The sequence below is a fragment of the Electrona antarctica genome, assembly GCF_951216825.1.
Source record: "Electrona antarctica genome assembly, chromosome: 16".
Taxonomy (NCBI): domain Eukaryota; kingdom Metazoa; phylum Chordata; class Actinopteri; order Myctophiformes; family Myctophidae; genus Electrona; species Electrona antarctica.
Window position 1 is genome coordinate 1105129 of NC_136797.1, and position 26148 is coordinate 1131276.

At 45.8% G+C, this 26148-nt stretch overlaps 1 protein-coding gene across 1 annotated transcript in view; it reads right to left on the minus strand.

Moving 5' to 3' along the window:
- Window positions 1–26148, minus strand: part of myo5b (myosin VB) — a 183614-nt gene that overhangs the window by 80390 nt on the left and 77076 nt on the right. The window contains exons 18-27 of the mRNA XM_079525228.1: window positions 22341–22452; window positions 21509–21720; window positions 20017–20173; window positions 14802–15041; window positions 14145–14381; window positions 13396–13483; window positions 12263–12408; window positions 3788–3907; window positions 1904–2026; window positions 945–1007 (exon numbers count right to left, since the gene is read on the minus strand). Coding sequence (XP_079381354.1) covers window positions 945–1007; window positions 1904–2026; window positions 3788–3907; window positions 12263–12408; window positions 13396–13483; window positions 14145–14381; window positions 14802–15041; window positions 20017–20173; window positions 21509–21720; window positions 22341–22452 — 1498 coding nt within the window. The remainder of the gene's footprint in view (window positions 1–944; window positions 1008–1903; window positions 2027–3787; window positions 3908–12262; window positions 12409–13395; window positions 13484–14144; window positions 14382–14801; window positions 15042–20016; window positions 20174–21508; window positions 21721–22340; window positions 22453–26148) is intronic.

A 26148-nucleotide genomic window follows, 5' to 3' on the forward strand; every position in this document is an offset into this window, starting at 1 on the left:
TTATGATGAGGTTGAATCTAATGTACAGTTTTATGATGAGGTTGAATCTAATGAACAGGTTTATGATGAGGTTGAATCTAATGTACCGTTTTATGATGAGGTTGAATCTAATGTACCGTTTTATGATGAGGTTGAATCTAATGTACTGTTTTATGATGAGGTTGAATCTAATGTACAGTTGTATGATGAGGTTGAATCTAATGTACAGTTTTATGATGAGGTTGAATCTAATGTACAGTTTTATGATGAGGTTGAATCTAATGTACAGTTTTATGATGAGGTTGAATCTAATGTACCGTTTTATGATGAGGTTAAATCTAATGTACCGTTTTATGATGAGGTTGAATCTAATGTACAGTTTTATGATGAGGTTGAATCTAATGTACAGTTTTATGATGAGGTTGAATCTAATGTACAGTTTTATGATGAGGTTGAATCTAATGTACAGTTTTATGATGAGGTTGAATCTAATGTACCGTTTTATGATGAGGTTGAATCTAATGTACCGTTTTATGATGAGGTTGAATCTAATGTACCGTTTTATGATGAGGTTGAATGACTCAAACAACTAAATCATACTGACTCTGGCCCAAGAAGAGCAGCACCAGGTACCTGCTTCTGGAAACACTGGAAAGTGTCTGGATGTTTTTTAGATGTTTGTGTTTTTGTTTCTGTTTTTTGTTTTGTTTTTTTCTTTTTCTGTTGTATTGTCCCCTGTATTGTTGATTGTTATGGACCATGTCGTCTGAAATAAAGATTGATTGATTGATTAATTGATTGGTTGGTCAGATGTCAGTAGTTATGGTCAGATGTCAGTAGTTATGGTCAGATGTCAGTGGTTATGGTCAGATGTCAGTGGTTATGGTCAGATGTCAGTAGTTATGGTCAGATGTCAGTGGTTATGGTCAGATGTCAGTATTTATGGTCAGATGTTAGAATTGTACCTTGAAGGTGTTGTAAGCTTCGTCTGCGCTCTCTTCTTCCGACGCCGGGCTTCTGCTCTCGTCCTAAAAAACAAAACAAAACAAGATACATTTAAACTCAATGACAAATAAACAAGGAAACATGACTGTAGTAAGGCCAGGTACCACCAGGTACCACAAGCTGACTTCAGGTCATGACTGCAGTAAGGCCAGGTACCACCAGGTACCACAAGCTGACTTCAGGTCATGACTGCAGTAAGGCCAGGTACCACCAGGTACCACAAGCTGACTTCAGGTCATGACTGCAGTAAGGCCAGGTACCACCAGGTACCACAAGCTGACTTCAGGTCATGACTGCAGTAAGGCCAGGTACCACAAGCTGACTTCAGGTCATGACTGTAGTAAGGCCAGGTACCACAAGCTGACTTCAGGTCAGGACTGCAGTAAGGCCAGGTACCACAAGCTGACTTCAGGTCATGACTGCAGTAAGGCCAGGTACCACCAGCTGACTTCAGGTCATGACTGCAGTAAGGCCAGGTACCACAAGCTGACTTCAGGTCATGACTGCAGTAAGGCCAGGTACCACAAGCTGACTTCAGGTCATGACTGCAGTAAGGCCAGGTACCACAAGCTGACTTCAGGTCAGGACTGTAGTAAGGCTAGGTACCACAAGCTGACTTCAGGTCAGGACTGCAGTAAGGCCAGGTACCACAAGCTGACTTCAGGTCAGGACTGTAGTAAGGCTAGGTACCACAAGCTGACTTCAGGTCAGGACTGCAGTAAGGCCAGGTACCACAAGCTGACTTCAGGTCAGGACTGTAGTAAGGCCAGGTACCACAAGCTGACTTCAGGTCAGGACTGTAGTAAGGCCAGGTGCCACCAGCTGACTTCAGGTCATGACTGTAGTAAGGCCAGGTCAGCAATAAATGATCACACCTTGACGCTGCAGCGTGCCTCCAGACTGCTCTGCAGCCTCTCACCTTAGCGCTGCGTACCTCCAGACTGCTCTGCAGCCTGCGTCGCTCCTGCTCCAGCTCTCTGACTCTCTTCTGGAGCTTCATGAAGAGGCCGAGGTCCATGGCCGCCTTCTCCACGCCCATATCCTGACGGACAGGACACACAGCCAATCAGGTGAGAGATCATTAAAACATCTCCACGCCCATATCCTGACGGACAGCCACACCACACTGGTTCTCAAAGGTCATTCATTATTTCTCTCCCGTACCCCCCAGCTAGGGGACGTTATTTGCTAGGTCCGTATATATACGTAACCCCCAGCTATGGGATGTTATTTGCTAGGTCCGTATATATGCGTAACCCCCAGCTATGGGATGTTATTTGCTAGGTCCGTATTAGAGAACTGCGGATGAGCTTTTTTGTCACCCTAATCCGCCCGTACATATTAATGATCCGCCCGTTATCCGACCGCATTAATTCATTAATCCAATTTATATATCCGCAACCACCCGAAATCCGCTGCAGGGATAGCCAATCTACAAGCTCACAACGCGTCGCTGGCTCGCTGCGACGCGTTGTGAGCTTGTAGATCGGCTATTTATAAGTTGTGTCACTCACCACTGCCGACAGTTCACCAAAGTTACGGTTGTATATTCCCATTTCCATGGCAACAAGGCTGCCGTCCGTTCAGTCAGTCACGTTCGCACATCGCAACGAACGTCTTTTCATGTGGCATATATCCAGCCCTCGCTCCCATGCAGTCCCATGGTACCGAGTCCCACGCCAAACTTATATTCTTCCCTTCTGTTTCAGTTAGTTGTAAGTTTCTTTCATACTCTCAGCTGCCTGTTAGCCTAGCAGCTAGCAGCCCACTCGTTGTTGTGGTCCTTCTTAGCCAATATAGGCGTCTAATTTGTGCCTGATGGAAAATATTAAAATACTACTAACGCACGCATGCTGAGATTTTGTGCCTTTTAAAAAATATATTATAAGACTATAGATAGATATCATTAATTTATTTCCGTTTTAAAAGTTATAAAGCCTATAGATAGATGGCTGCCATTCATTTATTATTTCCAGCATTATTTCACCCGCGGTTTATCCGATATTAATTTATAATATATTGAATTGACCCTAATCCACCCTAAACTGCGGTTCACCCGCGGCAACCGCGGCTAAATCCGCCACCCGCTGGTCTCTAGTCCGTATATATGCGTAACCCCCAGCTATGGGATGTTATTTGCTAGGTCCGTATATATGCGTAACCCCCAGCTAGGGGATGTTATTTGATCGGTCCTATTGGTTGAGCCCCACGGCAGCTTTTAACATTGATCCGGTTGCTATGGCAACCGACAGTTCTGGGCGGGAACCCCTTTTATTGTTTTAAAGCATTATGTTATACTTTAGCTGTTGAAAAATAAGCTTGTAGATCTGCTATTTTTGAAAAATCGTGACAATTCAAAGATTTGCAATCTTTGAATATATATTCTTTCAGAGCAAACGTTTTTAACTCAAATGTTTGCTTCTGGGGGGGGGGGGGGTCCCCTGGAACAACATATTTTCAGGTGGGGGGTCCGCGGCCGATGTTAGAGGAAAAAAAAGAAAATTGACACTTGCTGTAGTGCTCACCATGTTTATGAATTCCCATTCGTCAACCCATTTTGACCTGAGAACGATTCTATAAAATGTCTTCTAAATCCTGACAGTTTCCTGAAAAAGCCATGTTTCTTCGTTCTTCGATTTTTCAAAAATAGCAGATCTACAAGCTCGTAGCGCGCCACTCGGTGGCGCGCTATGAGCTTGTAGATCTGCTATTTTTCAATAGCTAAAGCATAACAAAATGGGTTAAAATATAACCAATAGATAACCAATAGATAACCAATAGATAACCAATAGATAACCAATACCTCCGTCAGCTGGATGGCGTCCTCAGTGTCTCCCACCTCAGACGTGGACACGGACGGGTAGTTGGAATCAGACTCCAGGCTGCTCTGATTGGACGGATTCCTCCTGTGGCCCGGATGGAACTACAGACACAATAAGGTACAAATTACACCCTATGATTAACTACAGACACAATAAGGTACAAATTACACCTTGTGATGAACTACATACACACAATGGTCCTCATTCACAACGGCGTTTACGCTCATAAAGTGACGTTATGTGAGCGGAGCGTGAGCGGACAGGCATTTACGTGGATTCCCACATTACGTGGGAATTCATGAACTTGAACGTGAACTTGACGGTGACGTGGGTTGGTCGGAAATTCCGCTGAAAGCTGCGCCACCTCTCATGGTCGTGTACGGCTTGCGTAGATTTATTAAGAAGGCTTTAGTCTTCATGCTGAATCAATTAAAAGTCCCCAAACCTCAGATAAAATATGTAGGCATGTGTCCCCAACATTGGTCGCACATAAAAAAAATGATAGCCTATATAAAAGCCAAGTATCACTTGTATGCCTAAATGCATGCATTCTAGAGGCAGGTTAGCCTAGAGCCCCATACAGAAACTGCCCCTGCAAGCCCGACACCTTTTTTATTTATTTATTAGGATATTTCTAGCATGCGCGATTGCGCTGCTCACTTGACAGCTTTCTACTCGCAGTGCAACGCGCTGTGAGCTTGTAGATCGGCTCTCGCAGTCTCGCGGACTCGCGCTGCATGTTAAAAAACAAACTCACAATTATAATAAGAACATACACTTATCTGCATTCAGCATTGTACGAATCCAACGTTGTTTAGTGTAGTAATGTCTAGTAGTAGTAAAGTCATATCATAGTTTTAAGCCAGCTCACCTCCACTCGCGCTTGTTCACAAACATGACGGACAGACAGACAAGAAAGGCTGTTGATGATGATTATTATTACCACTGTAACTCGCTGATCAGCATGTTGACATGCAGAGACTCAGCCAATTAAAGTTTCACGTAGGCCTAAATGCATTTGCTGCAAGCACCTATCTGCCTCCATTTGCGTCGTGGTATTAATTTATAATATGTATATTGATCACATGCGGACGCCACACAGAATAGCCAACTCTTACCTGCAGCTGAGGAAACATACAACGTAGTTGGATCGGATGAAATATAGCCTTAAGTCCAAATCCCACAAGAAAAAAAAGAAAGAAAATATGTCCTGTGTCCATGCATGTCCATATATTTGCTTTCCAAATCCGACTGTGCAGGGCAGGGAATCAATCACTGCAGTAGACTAATCAATAGGGCCTTTTATAATTGCAGAGTTTTAATATAGCATTTGGTTGTGTGGTGAACAGTACAAATTAACTTCTTTCTCATTATGTGAAAGTAACTGTAACATCAGTTTATTCAGTTAACTTATTAACGTTCTGACATTTAACAAGGAGTGAAGCAATGCGTGCCAAGTTGGCAAGTTTCTTTTATAATTATATACATATAACTCGCGCTGTTTGCTTGAAGATCTGTCCGTGCAGACCTGCCTGTCAAAATTAACTGCTCTACAAGCTCATCGCGGCTGTTGTGTATAATTTAAAACTTGGGAATCCTCTGTGCAGTCTATGATGACGTATTTCGATATTTCCTGTTGCCTTATATGGTCGTGGATGTTCCATCAAACCAGGCGACACCAGGCGAATCGCTTGGAAAAAATGCGGAAAGGATACACTCGCCGATCCGCACAAATTAAGTGATTACACCTGGTTCCCTGAATAACACGGGACTTAACCGTAGCGCGATCGGACGGATGTTCCGCTATCTATACGCATGACCTTTACGCTTCCGTTACGCTCTGGCGTATTTCTCCTTTGTGAATGAGGACCAATAAGGTACAAATTACACCCTATGATGAACTACAGACACACAATAAGGTACAAATTACACCCTATGATGAACTACAGACACACAATAAGGTACAAATTACACCCTATGATGAACTACAGACACAATAAGGTACAAATTACACCCTATGATGAACTACAGACACACAATAAGGTACAAATTACACCTTATGATGAACTACAGACACACAATAAGGTACAAATTACACCCTATGATGGAACTACAGACACACAATAAGGTACAAATTACACCCTATGATGAACTACAGACACACAAAAAGGTACAAATTGCACCTTATGATGAACTACAGACACACAATAAGGTACAAATTACACCTTATGATGAACTACAGACACACAATAAGGTACAAATTACACCCTATGATGAACTACAGACACACAATAAGGTACAAATTACACCCTATGATGAACTACAGACACACAATAAGGTACAAATTACACCCTATGATGAACTACAGACACACAATAAGGTACAAATTACACCCTATGATGAACTACAGACACACAATAAGGTACAAATTACACCCTATGATGAACTACAGACACACAATAAGGTACAAATTACACCCTATGATGAACTACAGACACACAATAAGGTACAAATTGCACCTTATGATGAACTACAGACACACAATAAGGTACAAATTACACCCTATGATGAACTACAGACACACAATAAGGTACAAATTACACCCTATGATGAACTACAGACACACAATAAGGTACAAATTACACCCTATGATGAACTACAGACACAATAAGGTACAAATTACACCCTATGATGAACTACAGACACACAATAAGGTACAAATTACACCTTATGATGAACTACAGACACACAATAAGGTACAAATTACACCCTATGATGGAACTACAGACACACAATAAGGTACAAATTACACCCTATGATGAACTACAGACACACAAAAAGGTACAAATTGCACCTTATGATGAACTACAGACACACAATAAGGTACAAATTACACCTTATGATGAACTACAGACACACAATAAGGTACAAATTACACCCTATGATGAACTACAGACACACAATAAGGTACAAATTACACCCTATGATGAACTACAGACACACAATAAGGTACAAATTACACCCTATGATGAACTACAGACACACAATAAGGTACAAATTACACCCTATGATGAACTACAGACACACAATAAGGTACAAATTACACCCTATGATGAACTACAGACACACAATAAGGTACAAATTACACCCTATGATGAACTACAGACACACAATAAGGTACAAATTGCACCTTATGATGAACTACAGACACACAATAAGGTACAAATTACACCCTATGATGAACTACAGACACACAAGGTACAAATTACACCCTATGATGAACTATAGACACACAATAAGGTACAAACTACACCTTATGATGAACTACAGACACAATAAGGTACAAATTACACCCTATGATGAACTACAGACACACAAGGTACAAATTACACCCTATGATGAACTACAGACACACAATAAGGTACAAATTACACCTTATGATGAACTACAGACACAATAAGGTACAAATTACACCCTATGATGAACTACAGACACAATAAGGTACAAATTACACCTTATGATGAACTACAGACACAATAACGTACAAATTACACCCTATGATGAACTACAGACACACAATAAGGTACAAATTACACCCTATGATGAACTACAGACACACAATAAGGTACAAATTACACCCTATGATGAACTACAGACACAATAAGGTACAAATTACACCCTATGATGAACTACAGACACACAATAAGGTACAAATTACACCTTATGATGAACTATAGACACACAATAAGGTACAAATTACACCCTATGATGAACTACAGACACACAATAAGGTACAAATTACACCTTATGATGAACTACAGACACACAATAAGGTACAAATTACACCTTATGATGAACTACAGACACACAATAAGGTACAAATTACACCTTATGATGAACTACAGACACAATAAGGTACAAATTACACCTTGTGATGAACTACAGACACACAATAAGGTACAAATTACACCTTATGATGAACTACAGCCACAATAACGTACAAATTACACCCTATGATGAACTACAGACACACAATAAGGTACAAATTACACCTTAAGATGAACTACAGACACAATAAGGTACAAATTACACCTTATGATGAACTACAGACACAATAAGGTACAAATTACACCCTATGATGAACTACAGACACACAAGGTACAAATTACACCCTATGATGAACTACAGACACACAAGGTACAAATTACACCCTATGATGAACTACAGACACACAAGGTACAAATTACACCTTGTGATGAACTACAGACACACAATAAGGTACAAATTACACCTTGTGATGAACTACAGACACACAATAAGGTACAAATTACACCTTGTGATGAACTACAGACACACAATAAGGTACAAATTACACCTTGTGATGAACTACAGACACACAATAAGGTACAAATTAAGGGAAGGTTAACACCTTGAGGGCTCGGCCTATTTAATCCATTAATAAAATGTGCCCATCGTTTATAGCGCCCGGACCACTTTTACCGGCGGATCTTTTTTCATAATTAGACGGGATGATTTAGATCGCGAGTTATGAACGTTTTAAGATTTTCGTTGTCGTCAGCTAAACAGGCAGGGAACATTTCCGATGACGTGTCACTGTTGCGCAACAAGCGCCTCTAGGCTGTAGAGCGATGCGATCAGTTTTCACAGCACTAATTGGACGTAGATTAATCAATCTCCGTCTCGGGCAACTGACCGTGCACTTGAACTTGACGGTGATCTCAGTCTTGCGCCTCCAATGTGTTAACAGGTTGGCGGCCATTTTGAAAAATGGCTGCCATGGTCACAGTACAAACCTAAACAGTACCAGCGTATTCCTCATCCTTGAAAATGATTAGTCACCAGAATGAAGATCCTAGGTGGTCTAGAACTGGAGTTATTGTAAGATAATAGCGGGTGGTGGCCATTTTGGAAAATGGCTGCCATGGTCACCACGGGACAAATCCTTAGAGTATATATGAATAGAGACGGCACCCGGAGGAAACCCTGAGGCGAAATGGACATAGTGGCCGAATTTGGTATTGCAGTTTGGACCCAAATCGTGAACGCGCTGGTCCGTTGACTATCATTGTGCACGTTCATGATGACACGTGAACGCTGTTTCATAGTGAACGCACGTGAACGCTGTTTCATAGTGAACGCACGTGAACGCTGTTTCATAGTGAAAGCACGTGAACGCTGTTTCATAGTGAACACACGTGAACGCGTGCAATGATAGTCAACGGCCAGCGCGTTCACGATATGGGTCCAATCCATATCCCAGAATGCACTCTGTTCCTGAGTGAAATCGCCTCATGCGCTTTTGAGCAACTTAATGCAAGTGGATGGGAGGAGAAATCCGGTGCCGTCTCTATTCATATATACTCTAAGGACAAATCTGGTGCCGTCTCTATTCATATACTCTAAGGACAAATCTAATCTGGTGCCGTCTCTATTCATATATACTCTAAGGACAAATCTAATCTGGTGCCGTCTCTATTCATATATACTCTAAGGACAAATCTAATCTGGTGCCGTCTCTATTCATATATACTCTAAGGACAAATCTGCGATGGCCCTACAGCCAAAAATGTTCCTTATGACATGCTCTATCTGTGTGCTGAATTTCATACCTTTATCGGTGTATGGTGTAGGGTGTAGGGGTCATGTTTAGGTACCTTATAGAGGCCCATGTCCTCCTGTAGGGTGTATGGTGTAGGGTGTAGGGGTCATGTTTAGGTACCTTATAGAGGCCCATGTCCTCCTGTAGGGTGTATGGTGTAGGGTGTAGGGGTCATGTTTAGGTACCTTATTGAGGCCCATGTCCTCCTGTAGGGTGTATGGTGTAGGGTGTAGGGGTCATGTTTAGGTACCTTATTGAGGCCCATGTCCTCCTGTAGGGTGTAGGGGTCATGTTTAGGTACCTTATAGAGGCCCATGTCCTCCTGTAGGGTGTATGGTGTAGGGTGTAGGGGTCATGTTTAGGTACCTTATAGAGGCCCATGTCCTCCTGTAGGGTGTATGGTGTAGGGTGTAGGGGTCATGTTTAGGTACCTTATAGAGGCCCATGTCCTCCTGTAGGGTGTATGGTGTAGGGTGTAGGGGTCATGTTTAGGTACCTTATAGAGGTCCATGTCCTCCTGTAGGGTGTATGGTGTAGGGTGTAGGGGTCATGTTTAGGTACCTTATAGAGGCCCATGTCCTCCTGTAGGGTGTATGGTGTAGGGTGTATGGGTCATGTTTAGGTACCTTATAGAGGCCCATGTCCTCCTGTAGGGTGTATGGTGTAGGGTGTAGGGGTCATGTTTAGGTACCTTATAGAGGCCCATGTCCTCCTGTAGGGTGTATGGTGTAGGGTGTAGGGGTCATGTTTAGGTACCTTATAGAGGCCCATGTCCTCCTGTAGGGTGTATGGTGTAGGGTGTAGGGGTCATGTTTAGGTACCTTATAGAGGCCCATGTCCTCCTGTAGGGTGTATGGTGTAGGGTGTAGGGGTCATGTTTAGGTACCTTATAGAGGCCCATGTCCTCCTGTAGGGTGTATGGTGTAGGGTGTAGGGGTCATGTTTAGGTACCTTATAGAGGCCCATGTCCTCCTGTAGGGTGTATGGTGTAGGGTGTAGGGGTCATGTTTAGGTACCTTATAGAGGCCCATGTCCTCCTGTAGGGTGTATGGTGTAGGGTGTATGGGTCATGTTTAGGTACCTTATAGAGGCCCATGTCCTCCTGTAGGGTGTATGGTGTAGGGTGTAGGGGTCATGTTTAGGTACCTTATAGAGGCCCATGTCCTCCTGTAGGGTGTATGGTGTAGGGTGTAGGGGTCATGTTTAGGTACCTTATAGAGGCCCATGTCCTCCTGTAGGGTGTATGGTGTAGGGTGTATGGGTCATGTTTAGGTACCTTATAGAGGCCCATGTCCTCCTGTAGGGTGTATGGTGTAGGGTGTAGGGGTCATGTTTAGGTACCTTATAGAGGCCCATGTCCTCCTGTAGGGTGTATGGTGTAGGGTGTAGGGGTCATGTTTAGGTACCTTATAGAGGCCCATGTCCTCCTGTAGGGTGTATGGTGTAGGGTGTAGGGGTCATGTTTAGGTACCTTATTGAGGCCCATGTCCTCCTGTAGGGTGTATGGTGTAGGGTGTAGAGGTCATGTTTAGGTACCTTATAGAGGCCCATGTCCTCCTGTAGGGTGTATGGTGTAGGGTGTAGGGGTCATGTTTAGGTACCTTATTGAGGCCCATGTCCTCCTGTAGGGTGTATGGTGTAGGGTGTAGGGGTCATGTTTAGGTACCTTATAGAGGCCCATGTCCTCCTGTAGGGTGTATGGTGTAGGGTGTAGGGGTCATGTTTAGGTACCTTATAGAGGCCCATGTCCTCCTGTAGGGTGTATGGTGTAGGGTGTAGGGGTCATGTTTAGGTACCTTATAGAGGCCCATGTCCTCCTGTAGGGTGTATGGTGTAGGGTGTAGGGGTCATGTTTAGGTACCTTATAGAGGCCCATGTCCTCCTGTAGGGTGTATGGAGTAGGGTGTAGGGGTCATGTTTAGGTACCTTATAGAGGCCCGTGTCCTCCTGTAGGGTGTATGGTGTAGGGTGTAGGGGTCATGTTTAGGTACCTTATAGAGGCCCATGTCCTCCTGTAGGGTGTATGGTGTAGGGTGTAGGGGTCATGTTTAGGTACCTTATAGAGGCCCATGTCCTCCTGTAGGGTGTATGGTGTAGGGTGTAGGGGTCATGTTTAGGTACCTTATAGAGGCCCATGTCCTCCTGTAGGGTGTAGGGTGTAGGGTGTAGGGGTCATGTTTAGGTACCTTATAGAGGCCCATGTCCTCCTGTAGGGTGTATGGTGTAGGGTGTAGGGGTCATGTTTAGGTACCTTATAGAGGCCCATGTCCTCCTGTAGGGTGTATGGTGTAGGGTGTAGGGGTCATGTTTAGGTACCTTATTGAGCCCCATGTCCTCCTGTAGGGTGTATGGTGTAGGGTGTAGGGGTCATGTTTAGGTACCTTATAGAGGCCCATGTCCTCCTGTAGGGTGTATGGTGTAGGGTGTAGGGGTCATGTTTAGGTACCTTATAGAGGCCCATGTCCTCCTGTAGGGTGTAGGGTGTAGGGGTCATGTTTAGGTACCTTATAGAGGCCCATGTCCTCCTGTAGGGTGTAGGGTGTAGGGGTCATGTTTAGGTACCTTATAGAGGCCCATGTCCTCCTGTAGGGTGTATGGTGTAGGGTGTAGGGGTCATGTTTAGGTACCTTATAGAGGCCCATGTCCTCCTGTAGGGTGTATGGTGTAGGGTGTAGGGGTCATGTTTAGGTACCTTATAGAGGCCCATGTCCTCCTGTAGGGTGTAGGGTGTAGGGTGTATGGTGTAGGGTGTAGGGGTCATGTTTAGGTACCTTATAGAGGCCCATGTCCTCCTGTAGGGTGTAGGGTGTAGGGTGTAGGGGTCATGTTTAGGTACCTTATTGAGGCTCATATCTTCCTGCAGGTTGTCGTATCGTTGCTCCAGTCGGCTGAACTCCTTCAGGAGGTTCTGGTAGCGCTGTCTCTCCTGGTCCAGCTCCGACGTCAGCGACGCCTCCCGCTGAGACGCTGCCCTCTGCTGGGCTGGAATGGAATGGCAGCGGGACAACGTGTTAGCAAGCAGGGGGTCCATGCTTCATCTCTCTCTAAGGGGGTCCCTGCTTCATCTCTCTCTAAGGGGGTCCATGCTTCATCTCTCTAAGGGGGTCCATGCTTCATCTCTCTAAGGGGGTCCATGCTTCATCTCTCTCTAAGGGGGTCCCTGCTTCATCTCTCTCTAAGGGGGTCCCTGCTTCATCTCTCTCTAAGGGGGTCCCTGCTTCATCTCTCTCTAAGGGGGTCCCTGCTTCATCTCTCTCAGCTAAGGGGGTCCCTGCTTCATCTCTCTCTAAGGGGGTCCCTGCTTCATCTCTCTCTAAGGGGGTCCCTGCTTCATCTCTCTCTAAGGGGGTCCCTGCTTCATCTCTCTAAGGGGGTCCCTGCTTCATCTCTCTAAGGGGGTCCCTGCTTCATCTCTCTCTAAGGGGGTCCCTGCTTCATCTCTCTCTAAGGGGGTCCCTGCTTCATCTCTCTCTAAGGGGGTCCCTGCTTCATCTCTCTAAGGGGTCCCTGCTTCATCTCTCTCTAAGGGGGTCCCTGCTTCATCTCTCTAAGGGGGTCCCTGCTTCATCTCTCTAAGGGGTCCCTGCTTCATCTCTCTAAGGGGTCCCTGCTTCATCTCTCTCTAAGGGGTCCCTGCTTCATCTCTCTAAGGGGGTCCCTGCTTCATCTCTCTCAGCTAAGGGGGTACCTGCTTCATCTCTCTCTAAGGGGGTCCCTGCTTCATCTCTCTCTAAGGGGGTCCCTGCTTCATCTCTCTCTAAGGGGGTCCCTGCTTCATCTCTCTCTAAGGGGTCCCTGCTTCATCTCTCTCTAAGGGGTCCCTGCTTCATCTCTCTAAGGGGGTCCCTGCTTCATCTCTCTCTAAGGGGTCCCTGCTTCATCTCTCTCTCTCTCTCCCTCAGCCAAGGGGGCCCCTGGCCTTGAGGACCAGGTGTAACCAGGTGTAACCAGGTGTAGTGAGGTGTTTACCTTCAGCGGTCCTGGTCTGGTGCAGTCTGGTCATCTCGTCCTTCTCCGTGCGAAGCTCAGCGTTCTCTTTCTCCAACTCCTCCACTCTCTGAGAAACACAACCAGGCTTTACTTCTGTTCTGTACTGTACTGTACTGTACTGTACTGTACTGTACTGTACTGTACTGTACTGTACTGTACTGTACTGTACTGTACTACCGTACCGTACCCGACTGTTCAAACAAATCAAACCAATCAGTGTTGATTTCGTCGACTAAAACTAAGTCGACTACCTTTTTCCACTGACGAAAACTACATAGAAACTAAATGAAAACTAAGCTATGATGACTAAAACTAAGACTAAATATATTGAACATTTCATCAAACAAATAAAAACTAGACTAAAATGTCAGGAAGGGACTAGTGGACAAGAGATCCAGTATAAGTCATTTTACACTTGCTTGCATGCTGAAAATAGCAGATCTGCAAGCTACGAGCTTGCAGATCGGCTATTTTCAGCAAGTGTAAAATCAGCCATTACGACGGCATCAAGGCACCGCCAAAAATGCATTTTAGTCGACTAAATCAACTGTAGATTTAGTCGACTAAAATCTTACGACTAAAACTAGCCTAACACTGAAACATTCCCAGGTGACTAAAATGTGACTAAAGCTAAATGAAAACTATTCAAGAAGAGAGACTAAAACAAACAAATCCCAAAATGTCGCCGTGTCAACAAATCAACCCTGAAACCGCCAGGCCTCGCTCACCTGCTGCCACGCCCCCTTGTGGCGAGCGTGTTCCTCCTCCAGGCGGCAGCGCGCCTGGCGGGCCTCGGCCAGCTCGGCGCGCAGCCTCTCCAGCTCCCCCTGCAGGTCGCTGAGCTGCGCCGCGTCCGTCTGGCGGCCGCGCGACACCTCCAGGTCCTTCTGCAGCTTGGCCACCTCGCCGCCCAGCGCTACGTTAGCCGTCGACAGCTGCTCGTTCTGGGACTTGTAGTCTTTAGACTGAAACCACAGGAGAAAGTGTTAGCAGTGTTACCACTTGTAGTTCTTTAGAGACTGTCCATCATACTACAGTACGAGTAAATGTACTCAGTTACCTGGTTGGTTGTCCATCTTCCTAGCATAGCATATAGCATAGGTAGCATAGCATATAGCATAGGTATTATAGCATATAGCATAGGTAGCATAGCATATAGCATAGGTAGCATAGCATATAGCATAGGTAGCATAGCATAGCATAGCACATAGCATAGGTCACGGTCGCTAAGCTACATCTCTGGAATACTAAGCTACATCCCGTTAGCTAGCATTCCAGCCTTAGCTACATCCCATTAGCTCTGGGATGCTATCTTCGCGAGTATTCCAGCGCTAACGAGATGTAGCTTAGGGACCGGTACCGACATGAATCAATGCGAAACGCACCTGTTCGTCCATCTTGCGCTGCAGCTGTACGATCTTGTTCTCCATGCCCGTGTTGAGCTTCTTGAGGTGCGAGGCGGAGCGCGCCTCGATCCTCAGCAGCTTGTAGCGCCGCCGGGCTAGCACGCTGCGCCACGCGCACTGCAGCGTGACGGCCGCGCGCCGCGCACACACGTAGCGCCGCCGCGCTAGCCAACCACGGACCGTCTTCTGGATGAGCAGCGCCTTGTGGTGCAGCAGGAACTGAGGACACGGTAAGAAACACGGTAAGAAACACGGTAAGAAACACACAACAAGAAAACCCCACATTAAGAAAACCCTCTCCTAACACGGTAAGAAGGCCCCAGTAGAAAACCCTCTCCTAACACGGTAAGAAGGCCCCAGTAGAAAACCCTCTCCTAACACGGTAAGAAGGCCCCAGTAGAAAACCCTCTCCTAACACGGTAAGAAGGCCCCAGTAGAAAACCCTCTCCTAACACGGTAAGAAGGCCCCAGTAGTAGAAAACCCTCTCCTAACACGGTAAGAAGGCCCCAGTAGAAAACCCTCTCCTAACACGGTAAGAAGGCCCCAGTAGTAGAAAACCCTCTCCTAACACGGTAAGAAGGCCCCAGTAGAAAACCCTCTCCTAACACGGTAAGAAGGCCCCAGTAGTAGAAAACCCTCTCCTAACACGGTAAGAAGGCCCCAGTAGTAGTCAGGGAATATTATCAGTATTACCAGTCAAATCTAGGAATACATTTCTAACCAAGAATTTTCATTACCAATGTGTTTGTAAAGGTGTCTACTAACATATCCCACATTGGTTTATATTCAACCACCCTAGGGGAATTTGAGACAGCTGCAGAAAGTTGGGGTACCATCAACAGCCAAATGCAAAATGTTCTACATTTCATTATGTGTCAAACTAGGGGGTCTTCATGATTCTGAATCCATTTCAAGCATTTGTTTTGCACGAAAAACACTCCTTGGGCTAAAAACGGCCATAGACACCTGCCCAAATGTGCCCAAATGTGCTGACCTCATCACATTTGTGATGACGTCTATGGCCTTTTTAAGCCCAAGGAGTGTTTTTCGTGCAAAACTAAGTAGTGTAGTGTGTAGTGTGTAGTGTAGTGTATAGTGTAGTGTGTAGTGTGTAGTGTATAGTGTATAGTGTATAGTGTAGTGTGTAGTGTGTAGTGTATAGTGTAGTGTAGTGTAGTGTAGTGTAGTGTAGTGTAGTGTGTAGTGTGTAGTGTGTAGTGTAGTGTGTAGTGTAGTGTAGTGTAGTGTATAGTGTATAGTGTGTAGTGTGTAGTGTGTAGTGTAGTGTGTAGTGTAGTGTATAGTGTAGTGTGTAGTGTGTAGTGTGTAGTGTGTAGTGTAGTGTGTAGTGTATAGTGTATAGTGTAGTGTATAGTGTATAGTGTAGTGTGTAGTGTGTAGTGTAGTGTGTAGTGTATAGTGTGTAGTGTAGTGTGTAGTGTATAGTGTAGTGTGTAGTGTAGTGTGTAGTGTAGTGTGTAGTGTGTAGTGTAGTGTGTAGTGTGTAGTGTGTAGTGTGTAGTGTAGTGTGTAGTGTGTAGTGTAGTGTGTAGTGTGTAGTGTAGTGTATAGTGTAGTGTGTAGTGTATAGTGTAGTGTGTAGTGTGTAGTGTGTAGTGTGTAGTGTAGTGTAGTGTAGTGTAGTGTGTAGTGTGTAGTGTAGTGTAGTGTAGTGTGTAGTGTGTAGAGTGTAGTGTGTAGTGTGTAGTGTGTAGTGTGTAGTGTGTAGTGTAGTGTGTAGTGTAGTGTAGTGTAGTGTGTAGTGTAGTGTATAGTGTAGTGTGTAGTGTGTAGTGTAGTGTAGTGTAGTGTAGTGTAGTGTAGTGTAGTGTATAGTGTATAGTGTATAGTGTAGTGTGTAGTGTAGTGTGTAGTGTAGTGTAGTGTAGTGTGTAGTGTATAGTGTAGTGTAGTGTGTAGTGTGTAGTGTGTAGTGTGTAGTGTAGTGTATAGTGTATAGTGTAGTGTATAGTGTATAGTGTAGTGTGTAGTGTAGTGTAGTGTGTAGTGTGTAGTGTGTAGTGTAGTGTGTAGTGTGTAGTGTGTAGTGTGTAGTGTGTAGTGTATAGTGTATAGTGTATAGTGTAGTGTGTAGTGTGTAGTGTGTAGTGTATAGTGTATAGTGTAGTGTGTAGTAGTGTATAGTGTATAGTGTAGTGTGTAGTGTAGTGTATAGTGTATAGTGTATAGTGTAGTGTAGTGTAGTGTAGTGTAGTGTGTAGTGTATAGTGTATAGTGTATAGTGTATAGTGTATAGTGTAGTGTAGTGTAGTGTAGTGTAGTGTAGTGTAGTGTAGTGTAGTGTAGTGTGTAGTGTGTAGTGTATAGTGTATAGTGTAGTGTAGTGTAGTGTAGTGTAGTGTAGTGTAGTGTGTAGTGTGTAGTGTGTAGTGTAGTGTAGTGTAGTGTAGTGTAGTGTAGTGTAGTGTGTAGTGTGTAGTGTATAGTGTAGTGTAGTGTAGTGTAGTGTAGTGTAGTGTAGTGTGTAGTGTGTAGTGTATAGTGTAGTGTAGTGTGTAGTGTAGTGTAGTGTAGTGTAGTGTAGTGTAGTGTGTAGTGTGTAGTGTAGTGTATAGTGTATAGTGTAGTGTGTAGTGTAGTGTATAGTGTAGTGTGTAGTGTAGTGTAGTGTGTAGTGTAGTGTAGTGTAGTGTAGTGTAGTGTAGTGTAGTGTAGTGTAGTGTATAGTGTAGTGTAGTGTAGTGTAGTGTGTAGTGTGTAGTGTGTAGTGTGTAGTGTAGTGTATAGTGTATAGTGTATAGTGTAGTGTGTAGTGTATAGTGTATAGTGTAGTGTAGTGTATAGTGTAGTGTGTAGTGTAGTGTAGTGTGTAGTGTAGTGTAGTGTGTAGTGTGTAGTGTAGTGTATAGTGTATAGTGTAGTGTGTAGTGTAGTGTGTAGTGTAGTGTGTAGTGTGTAGTGTAGTGTAGTGTATAGTGTAGTGTAGTGTAGTGTAGTGTAGTGTGTAGTGTGTAGTGTGTAGTGTATAGTGTGTAGTGTATAGTGTATAGTGTAGTGTGTAGTGTGTAGTGTGTAGTGTGTAGTGTATAGTGTATAGTGTAGTGTGTAGTGTGTAGTGTGTAGTGTGTAGTGTAGTGTAGTGTAGTGTGTAGTGTGTAGTGTATAGTGTAGTGTGTAGTGTGTAGTGTGTAGTGTAGTGTAGTGTAGTGTAGTGTGTAGTGTGTAGTGTGTAGTGTAGTGTGTAGTGTGTAGTGTGTAGTGTGTAGTGTGTAGTGTAGTGTAGTGTGTAGTGTGTAGTGTGTAGTGTGTAGTGTATAGTGTATAGTGTATAGTGTATAGTGTAGTGTATAGTGTATAGTGTAGTGTGTAGTGTGTAGTGTGTAGTGTATAGTGTATAGTGTAGTGTATAGTGTAGTGTGTAGTGTGTAGTGTGTAGTGTGTAGTGTGTAGTGTGTAGTGTAGTGTGTAGTGTAGTGTGTAGTGTGTAGTGTAGTGTGTAGTGTGTAGTGTGTAGTGTATAGTGTATAGTGTAGTGTGTAGTGTGTAGTGTATAGTGTATAGTGTAGTGTATAGTGTAGTGTGTAGTGTGTAGTGTGTAGTGTAGTGTATAGTGTAGTGTATAGTGTATAGTGTAGTGTAGTGTGTAGTGTGTAGTGTGTAGTGTAGTGTGTAGTGTGTAGTGTAGTGTAGTGTGTAGTGTGTAGTGTATAGTGTATAGTGTGTAGTGTAGTGTAGTGTGTAGTGTGTAGTGTGTAGTGTAGTGTAGTGTATAGTGTAGTGTATAGTGTATAGTGTAGTGTGTAGTGTATAGTGTGTAGTGTAGTGTAGTGTAGTGTAGTGTAGTGTAGTGTAGTGTGTAGTGTGTAGTGTAGTGTGTAGTGTAGTGTGTAGTGTGTAGTGTATAGTGTATAGTGTGTAGTGTGTAGTGTGTAGTGTAGTGTATAGTGTATAGTGTAGTGTGTAGTGTATAGTGTAGTGTGTAGTGTATAGTGTAGTGTGTAGTGTGTAGTGTGTAGTGTGTAGTGTGTAGTGTATAGTGTATAGTGTAGTGTGTAGTGTATAGTGTATAGTGTAGTGTGTAGTGTGTAGTGTGTAGTGTGTAGTGTAGTGTAGTGTAGTGTAGTGTAGTGTAGTGTAGTGTGTAGTGTGTAGTGTAGTGTAGTGTGTAGTGTGTAGTGTGTAGTGTGTAGTGTATAGTGTATAGTGTAGTGTGTAGTGTGTAGTGTAGTGTAGTGTAGTGTAGTGTAGTGTGTAGTGTGTAGTGTGTAGTGTGTAGTGTAGTGTAGTGTAGTGTAGTGTGTAGTGTGTAGTGTGTAGTGTATAGTGTAGTGTGTAGTGTGTAGTGTGTAGTGTGTAGTGTGTAGTGTGTAGTGTAGTGTAGAGTGTGTAGTGTGTAGTGTGTAGTGTGTAGTGTAGTGTAGTGTAGTGTATAGTGTAGTGTAGTGTGTAGTGTAGTGTGTAGTGTGTAGTGTGTAGTGTATAGTGTAGTGTGTAGTGTGTAGTGTGTAGTGTGTAGTGTGTAGTGTGTAGTGTATAGTGTATAGTGTATAGTGTAGTGTGTAGTGTGTAGTGTGTAGTGTGTAGTGTAGTGTAGTGTGTAGTGTGTAGTGTGTAGTGTGTAGTGTAGTGTATAGTGTAGTGTGTAGTGTAGTGTATAGTGTAGTGTGTAGTGTGTAGTGTGTAGTGTGTAGTGTGTAGTGTAGTGTAGTGTGTAGTGTGTAGTGTGTAGTGTGTAGTGTATAGTGTAGTGTGTAGTGTAGTGTATAGTGTAGTGTGTAGTGTGTAGTGTGTAGTGTGTAGTGTATAGTGTATAGTGTATAGTGTAGTGTGTAGTGTGTAGTGTGTAGTGTGTAGTGTAGTGTGTAGTGTATAGTGTATAGTGTATAGTGTAGTGTGTAGTGTGTAGTGTGTAGTGTATAGTGTAGTGTGTAGTGTGTAGTGTGTAGTGTGTAGTGTGTAGTGTGTAGTGTGTAGTGTGTAGTGTATAGTGTATAGTGTATAGTGTAGTGTGTAGTGTGTAGTGTGTAGTGTGTAGTGTAGTGTGTAGTGTGTAGTGTGTAGTGTGTAGTGTGTAGTGTGTAGTGTAGTGTAGTGTGTAGTGTGTAGTGTGTAGTGTGTAGTGTGTAGTGTATAGTGTAGTGTAGTGTGTAGTGTGTAGTGTGTAGTGTGTAGTGTGTAGTGTGTAGTGTGTAGTGTGTAGTGTGTAGTGTGTAGTGTGTAGTGTAGTGTTACCTCCTGGTAAATGCGTCGTGTGTACATTCCTCTGGTAAAAGCCTGCATCGTGACAACAGCCCGTCTCACTCTCAGATAAGCCCGTCTGTCTCTCGCCATGCGGTAGTTCTTCTGGCAGACCACGGCCGCACGCGTCTGACGCAGATACTCTGCATACCTGAAATATATATATAAATATATTAATGTTATAGTACTCTGCATACCTGGAATATATATATAAATATATTAATGTTATAGTAATCTGCATACCTGGAATATATATAAATATATTAATGTTATAGTAATCTGCATACCTGGAATATATATTAATGTTATAGTACTCTGCATACCTGGAATATACATATATAAATATATTAATGCTATAGTACTCTGCATACCTGGAATATACATATATAAATATATTAATGTTATAGTACTCTGCATACCTGGAATATACATATATAAATATATTAATGCTATAGTACTCTGCATACCTGGAATATACATATATAAATATATTAATGTTATAGTACTCTGCATACCTGAAATATACATATATAAATATATTAATGTTATAGTACTCTGCATACCTGGAATATATATATAAATATATTAATGTTATAGTACTCTGCATACCTGGAATATATATATATAAATATATTAATGCTATAGTACTCTGCATACCTGGAATATATATATAAATATATTAATGTTATAGTACTCTGCATACCTGGAATATATATATATAAATATATTAATGCTATAGTACTCTGCATACCTGGAATATATATATAAATATATTAATGTTATAGTACTCTGCATACCTGGAATATATATATATAAATATATTAATGCTATAGTACTCTGCATACCAAGAATATATATATAAATATATTAATGCTATAGTACTCTGCATACCTGGAATATATATTTAAATATATTAATGTTATAGTACTCTGCATACCTGGAATATATATATATAAATATATTAATGTTATAGTACTCTGCATACCTGGAATATATATTTAAATATATTAATGCTATAGTACTCTGCATACCTGTAATATATATATAAATATATTAATGTTATAGTACTCTGCATACCTGGAATATATATATACAAATATTAATGTTATAGTACTCGGCATACCTGGAATATATATTTAAATATATTAATGCTATAGTACTCTTCTCTGCATACCTGGAAATATACATGAATACATAAAATATTATAATATGGGCCAGGTATCAGACCTATAGACCCTCCAGGGTGATATCAGATCTATAGACCCTACAGGGTGATATCAGATCTATAGACCCTCCAGGGTGATATCAGACCTATAGACCCTACAGGGTGATATCAGACCTATAGACCCTACAGGGTGATATCAGACCTATAGACCCTACAGGGTGATATCAGATCTCTAGACCCTCCTACCTGCGCGCCAGGTATCAGGGTGATATCAGACGTATAGACCCTACAGGGTGATATCAGATCTCTAGACCCTCCTACCTGCGCGCCAGGTATCCGCGGCCGTATCTCTGCAGTGTGACGGCGGTCTTGTAGATCTTGCGGTAGCGCGCGCGGCTCAGCCAGCCGCGGACGGCGGTCTGGATCCGGATGCAGGCGTGGCGGAACCGGTCGGCCCGGAGCTTCTCCAGGTACGCCACCTGGCCCGCCCGGAAGAAGATCTTAGAGCGCCCAAACTGGTACTTGTCTGGATCCTGGGAGAGACGAGGAGGGAGAGGAAGTGAGAGGTGCAACTGTACCGTGTGGGGGTCCCCGGGGGGGGTGGGGGGTCCCAGGGGGGGGGGGGGGGGACGACCCCACACACAGGATCACAGGATCTACTGAATGTGTCAAACTGACACATACTATGACACACAGTATGGCTTCCCCCCAGTAGGCTACCTTCAACATTCAGTAGATCCTGTGATCTTTTGTGGCCAGATGTAATTCCTTGGGGTCTAGTAAGACTATAGTAAATGATACAAAAAATTAATGTTGTAAAAAAAACCAAGTATTTAGCCCCATGTCCGAATGCCCCCGCCGGCCCGCCCCACAGCTAAAATCCCCAAAAAACGAAAGAAAGCAACAAATGAAAAAAAATGTACACTCACCCCCAGGGGGTCCCCAGGGGGTCCCTCTACTAGCCAGCCAGACCCACATAGCTGTTGGTTCAATATTTACACACACACACACACACACACACACACACACACACACACACACACACACACACACACACACACACACACACACACACACACACACACACACACACACACACACACACACACACACACACACACACACACACACACACACACGGTGTGCGTCTCACCTTAACCAGAGTCTCCAGCAGGGTCTTACACACCAGCTTCTTGTCTCCGACAGAAAGGTCAGATTTCCTCATCAGGACTCGGTATCTACTAAAGAACTCAGCGTAGGTCCATCTGGGAACACAACACACACACCTGGTCATGTCAAGAACTGACACTCATCAGACCCGTGGACCCCCATTTGAAGAGATATGCCTTGGACCCTCCATAAGAGAAGATTTTTACGGCTCTAGCAGTGATTCTCAACCCGTTTCATTTCAAGGACCCCCCAGTTTGACATGCATTAGTCTACGGACCCCCATTTGATGGCATTTCTATCTCTGGGACCCCCGATTTATATTGTAAAATCAATGTTAATTTAACTCTGAGAGTGTACAAATGGAACCAAATGGACCCTAACGGGTCCATTTGTACGCACGCACGCACGCACGCACGCACGCACGCACGCACGCACGCACGCACGCACGCAGTAACACAGGAACTCCGTCAAACACAAAAACACATTTCCAGGTGAATCAACAACTTGATTGAATCATGCAGGATGCAGTGTATAATAATATAATAACATAATAATATAACCCATTCAGGATGAGAAATGAGCGCCAGACAGACTATCACATGTTGTCGTGCTCTAGCCTGGGAATGAAGCATTCCTGATGGTGTTTATAGCATTATGTTATACTTTCAGCTATTGAAAAATAGCAGATCTACAAGCTCGTAGCGCGGCACTCGGTTTGTAGTCAGTGGTTTGTACCTCCTGACCGTGGGAACCCTGGTTGTAACCGTGGGAACCCTGGTTTGTAGTCAGTGGTTTGTACCTCCTGACCGTGGGAACCCTGGTTGTAACCGTGGGAACCCTGGTTTGTAGTCAGTGGTTTGTACCTCCTGACCGTGGGAACCCTGGTTTGTAGTCAGTGGTTTGTACCTCCTAACCGTGGGAACCCAGCTGGTTTGTAGTCAGTGGTTTGTACCTCCTGACCGTGGGAACCCTAGTTGTAACCGTGGGAACCCTGGTTTGTAGTCAGTGGTTTGTACCTCCTGACCGTGGGAACCCTGGTTTGTAGTCAGTGGTTTGTACCTCCTAACCGTGGGAACCCAGCTGGTTTGTAGTCATCAGGCAGGAAACCACAACCTGGAATAACAACTACCCAAAATAATTCCCCGTCATCATAATTTTAGGGCCGACCCAATAAAATAGGATTTCCCCGGCCGTGGGACAACAATAAAATAGGATTTCCCCGGCCGTGGGACAACAATAAAATAGGATTTCCCCGGCCGTGGGACAACAATAAAATAGGATTTCCCCGGCCGTGGGACAACAATAAAATAGGATTTCCCCGGCCGTGGGACAACAATAAAATAGGATTTCCCCGGCCGTGGGACAACAATACAGCGAGGAGGGGGGAGGAGGAGGAGGGGGTGGAGGAGGAGGAGGTGGAGGAGGAGGAGAAAGGAGGAGGAGGAGGAGGAGTGGTGGAGGAGGAGAAAGAGGAGGAGGAGGAGAAAGAGGAGGAGGAGGAGAAAGAGGAGGAGGAGGAGGGGGGGAGGAGAAAGAGGAGGAGGAGGAGAAAGAGGAGGAGGAGGAGGAGGAGAAAGAGGAGGAGGAGGAGGAGAGGAGGAGGAGGAGAAAGAGGAGGAGGAGGAGGAGAGGAGGAGGAGGAGAAAGAGGAGGAGGAGGAGGGGGGGAGGAGAAAGAGGAGGAGGAGGAGGAGAGGAGGAGGAGGGGGGGAGGAGGAGGAGGTGGAGGAGGAGGGGGGGGAGGAGGAGAAAGAGGAGGAGGAGAGGAGGAGGAGGAGAAAGAGGAGGAGGAGAGGAGGAGGAGGAGAAAGATGAGGAGGAGGAGAAAGAGGAGGAGGAGGAGGAGAGGAGGAGGAGGAGAGGAGTAGGAGGAGGAGGAGGGGGGGAGGAGGAGGAGGTGGAGGAGGAGGGGGGGGAGGAGGAGAAAGAGGAGGAGGAGAGGAGGAGGAGGAGAAAGAGGAGGAGGAGAGGAGGAGGAGGAGAAAGATGAGGAGGAGGAGAAAGAGGAGGAGGAGGAGGAGAGGAGGAGGAGGAGAGGAGTAGGAGGAGGAGGAGGGGGGGAGGAGGAGGAGGTGGAGGAGGAGGGGGGGGAGGAGGAGAAAGAGGAGGAGGAGAGGAGGAGGAGGAGAAAGATGAGGAGGAGGAGAAAGAGGAGGAGGAGGAGAAAGAGGAGGAGGAGAGGAGTAGGAGGAGAAAGAGGAGGAGGAGAGGAGGAGGAGGAGAAAGATGAGGAGGAGGAGAAAGAGGAGGAGGAGGAGGAGAGGAGGAGGAGGAGAGGAGTAGGAGGAGGAGGAGGGGGGGAGGAGGAGGAGGTGGAGGAGGAGGGGGGGAGGAGGGGTGGAGGAGGAGGAGAAAGAGGAGGAGGAGGAGGGGGGGAGGAGGGGTGGATGAGGAGGTGGAGGAGAAAGAGGAGGAGGAGGAGGAGGGGAGGGGGGTGGATGAGGAGGAGGAGGAGAGGAGGAGGAGGAGGAGGGGTGGAGGAGGAGGAGAAAGAGGAGGAGGAGGAGGGGGGGAGGAGGGGTGGATGAGGAGAGGAGGAGGGGAGGAGGAGGAGAAAGAGGAGGAGGAGTAGAGGAGGAGGAGGAGAAAGAGGAGGAGGGGGGGGGAGGAGAGGAGGAGGAGGGGGGGAGGAGGAGGAGAGGAGGAGGAGAAAGAGGAGGAGGGGGGGGGGGGGAGGAGGAGGAGAAAGAGGAGGAGGAGGAGGGGGGGAGGGGGGGAGGAGGAGGAGGAGCAAGAGGAGGAGGAGGAGGGGGGAGGAGGAGGAGGAGGAGCAAGAGGAGGAGGGGGGGGGGGGGGAGGAGGAGGAGAAAGAGGAGGAGGAGGAGGGGGGGAGGGGGGGGAGGAGGAGGAGGAGCAAGAGGAGGAGGAGGAGGGGGGAGGAGGAGGAGGAGGAGCAAGAGGAGGAGGGGGGGGGGGGGGAGGAGGAGGAGAAAGAGGAGGAGGAGGAGGGGGGGAGGGGGGGAGGAGGAGGAGGAGCAAGAGGAGGAGGAGGAGGGGGGGAGGGGGGGAGGAGGAGGAGGAGCAAGAGGAGGAGGAGGAGGGGGGAGGAGGAGGAGGAGGAGCAAGAGGAGGAGGAGGAGGGGGGGAGGAGGAGAAAGAGGAGGAGGAGGAGGGGGGGAGGAGGAGGAGAGGAGGAGGAGAAAGAGGAGGAGGGGGGGGGGGGGGAGGAGGAGGAGAAAGAGGAGGAGGAGGAGGGGGGGAGGGGGGGAGGAGGAGGAGGAGCAAGAGGAGGAGGAGGAGGGGGGAGGAGGAGGAGGAGGAGCAAGAGGAGGAGGGGGGGGGGGGGGAGGAGGAGGAGAAAGAGGAGGAGGAGGAGGGGGGGAGGGGGGGAGGAGGAGGAGGAGCAAGAGGAGGAGGAGGAGGGGGGAGGAGGAGGAGGAGGAGCAAGAGGAGGAGGGGGGGGGGGGGAGGAGGAGGAGAAAGAGGAGGAGGAGGAGGGGGGGAGGGGGGGAGGAGGAGGAGGAGCAAGAGGAGGAGGAGGAGGGGGGAGGAGGAGGAGGAGGAGCAAGAGGAGGAGGAGGAGGGGGGGAGGAGGAGAAAGAGGAGGAGGAGGAGGGGGGGAGGGGGAGGAGAGGAGGAGGAGAAAGAGGAGGAGGGGGGGAGGAGGAGAAAGAGGAGGAGGAGAAAGAGGAGGAGGGGGGGGGGGGGAGGAGGAGGAGAAAGAGGAGGAGGAGGAGGGGGGGAGGGGGGGAGGAGGAGGAGGAGCAAGAGGAGGAGGAGGAGGGGGGAGGAGGAGGAGGAGGAGCAAGAGGAGGAGGAGGAGGGGGGGAGGAGGAGAAAGAGGAGGAGGAG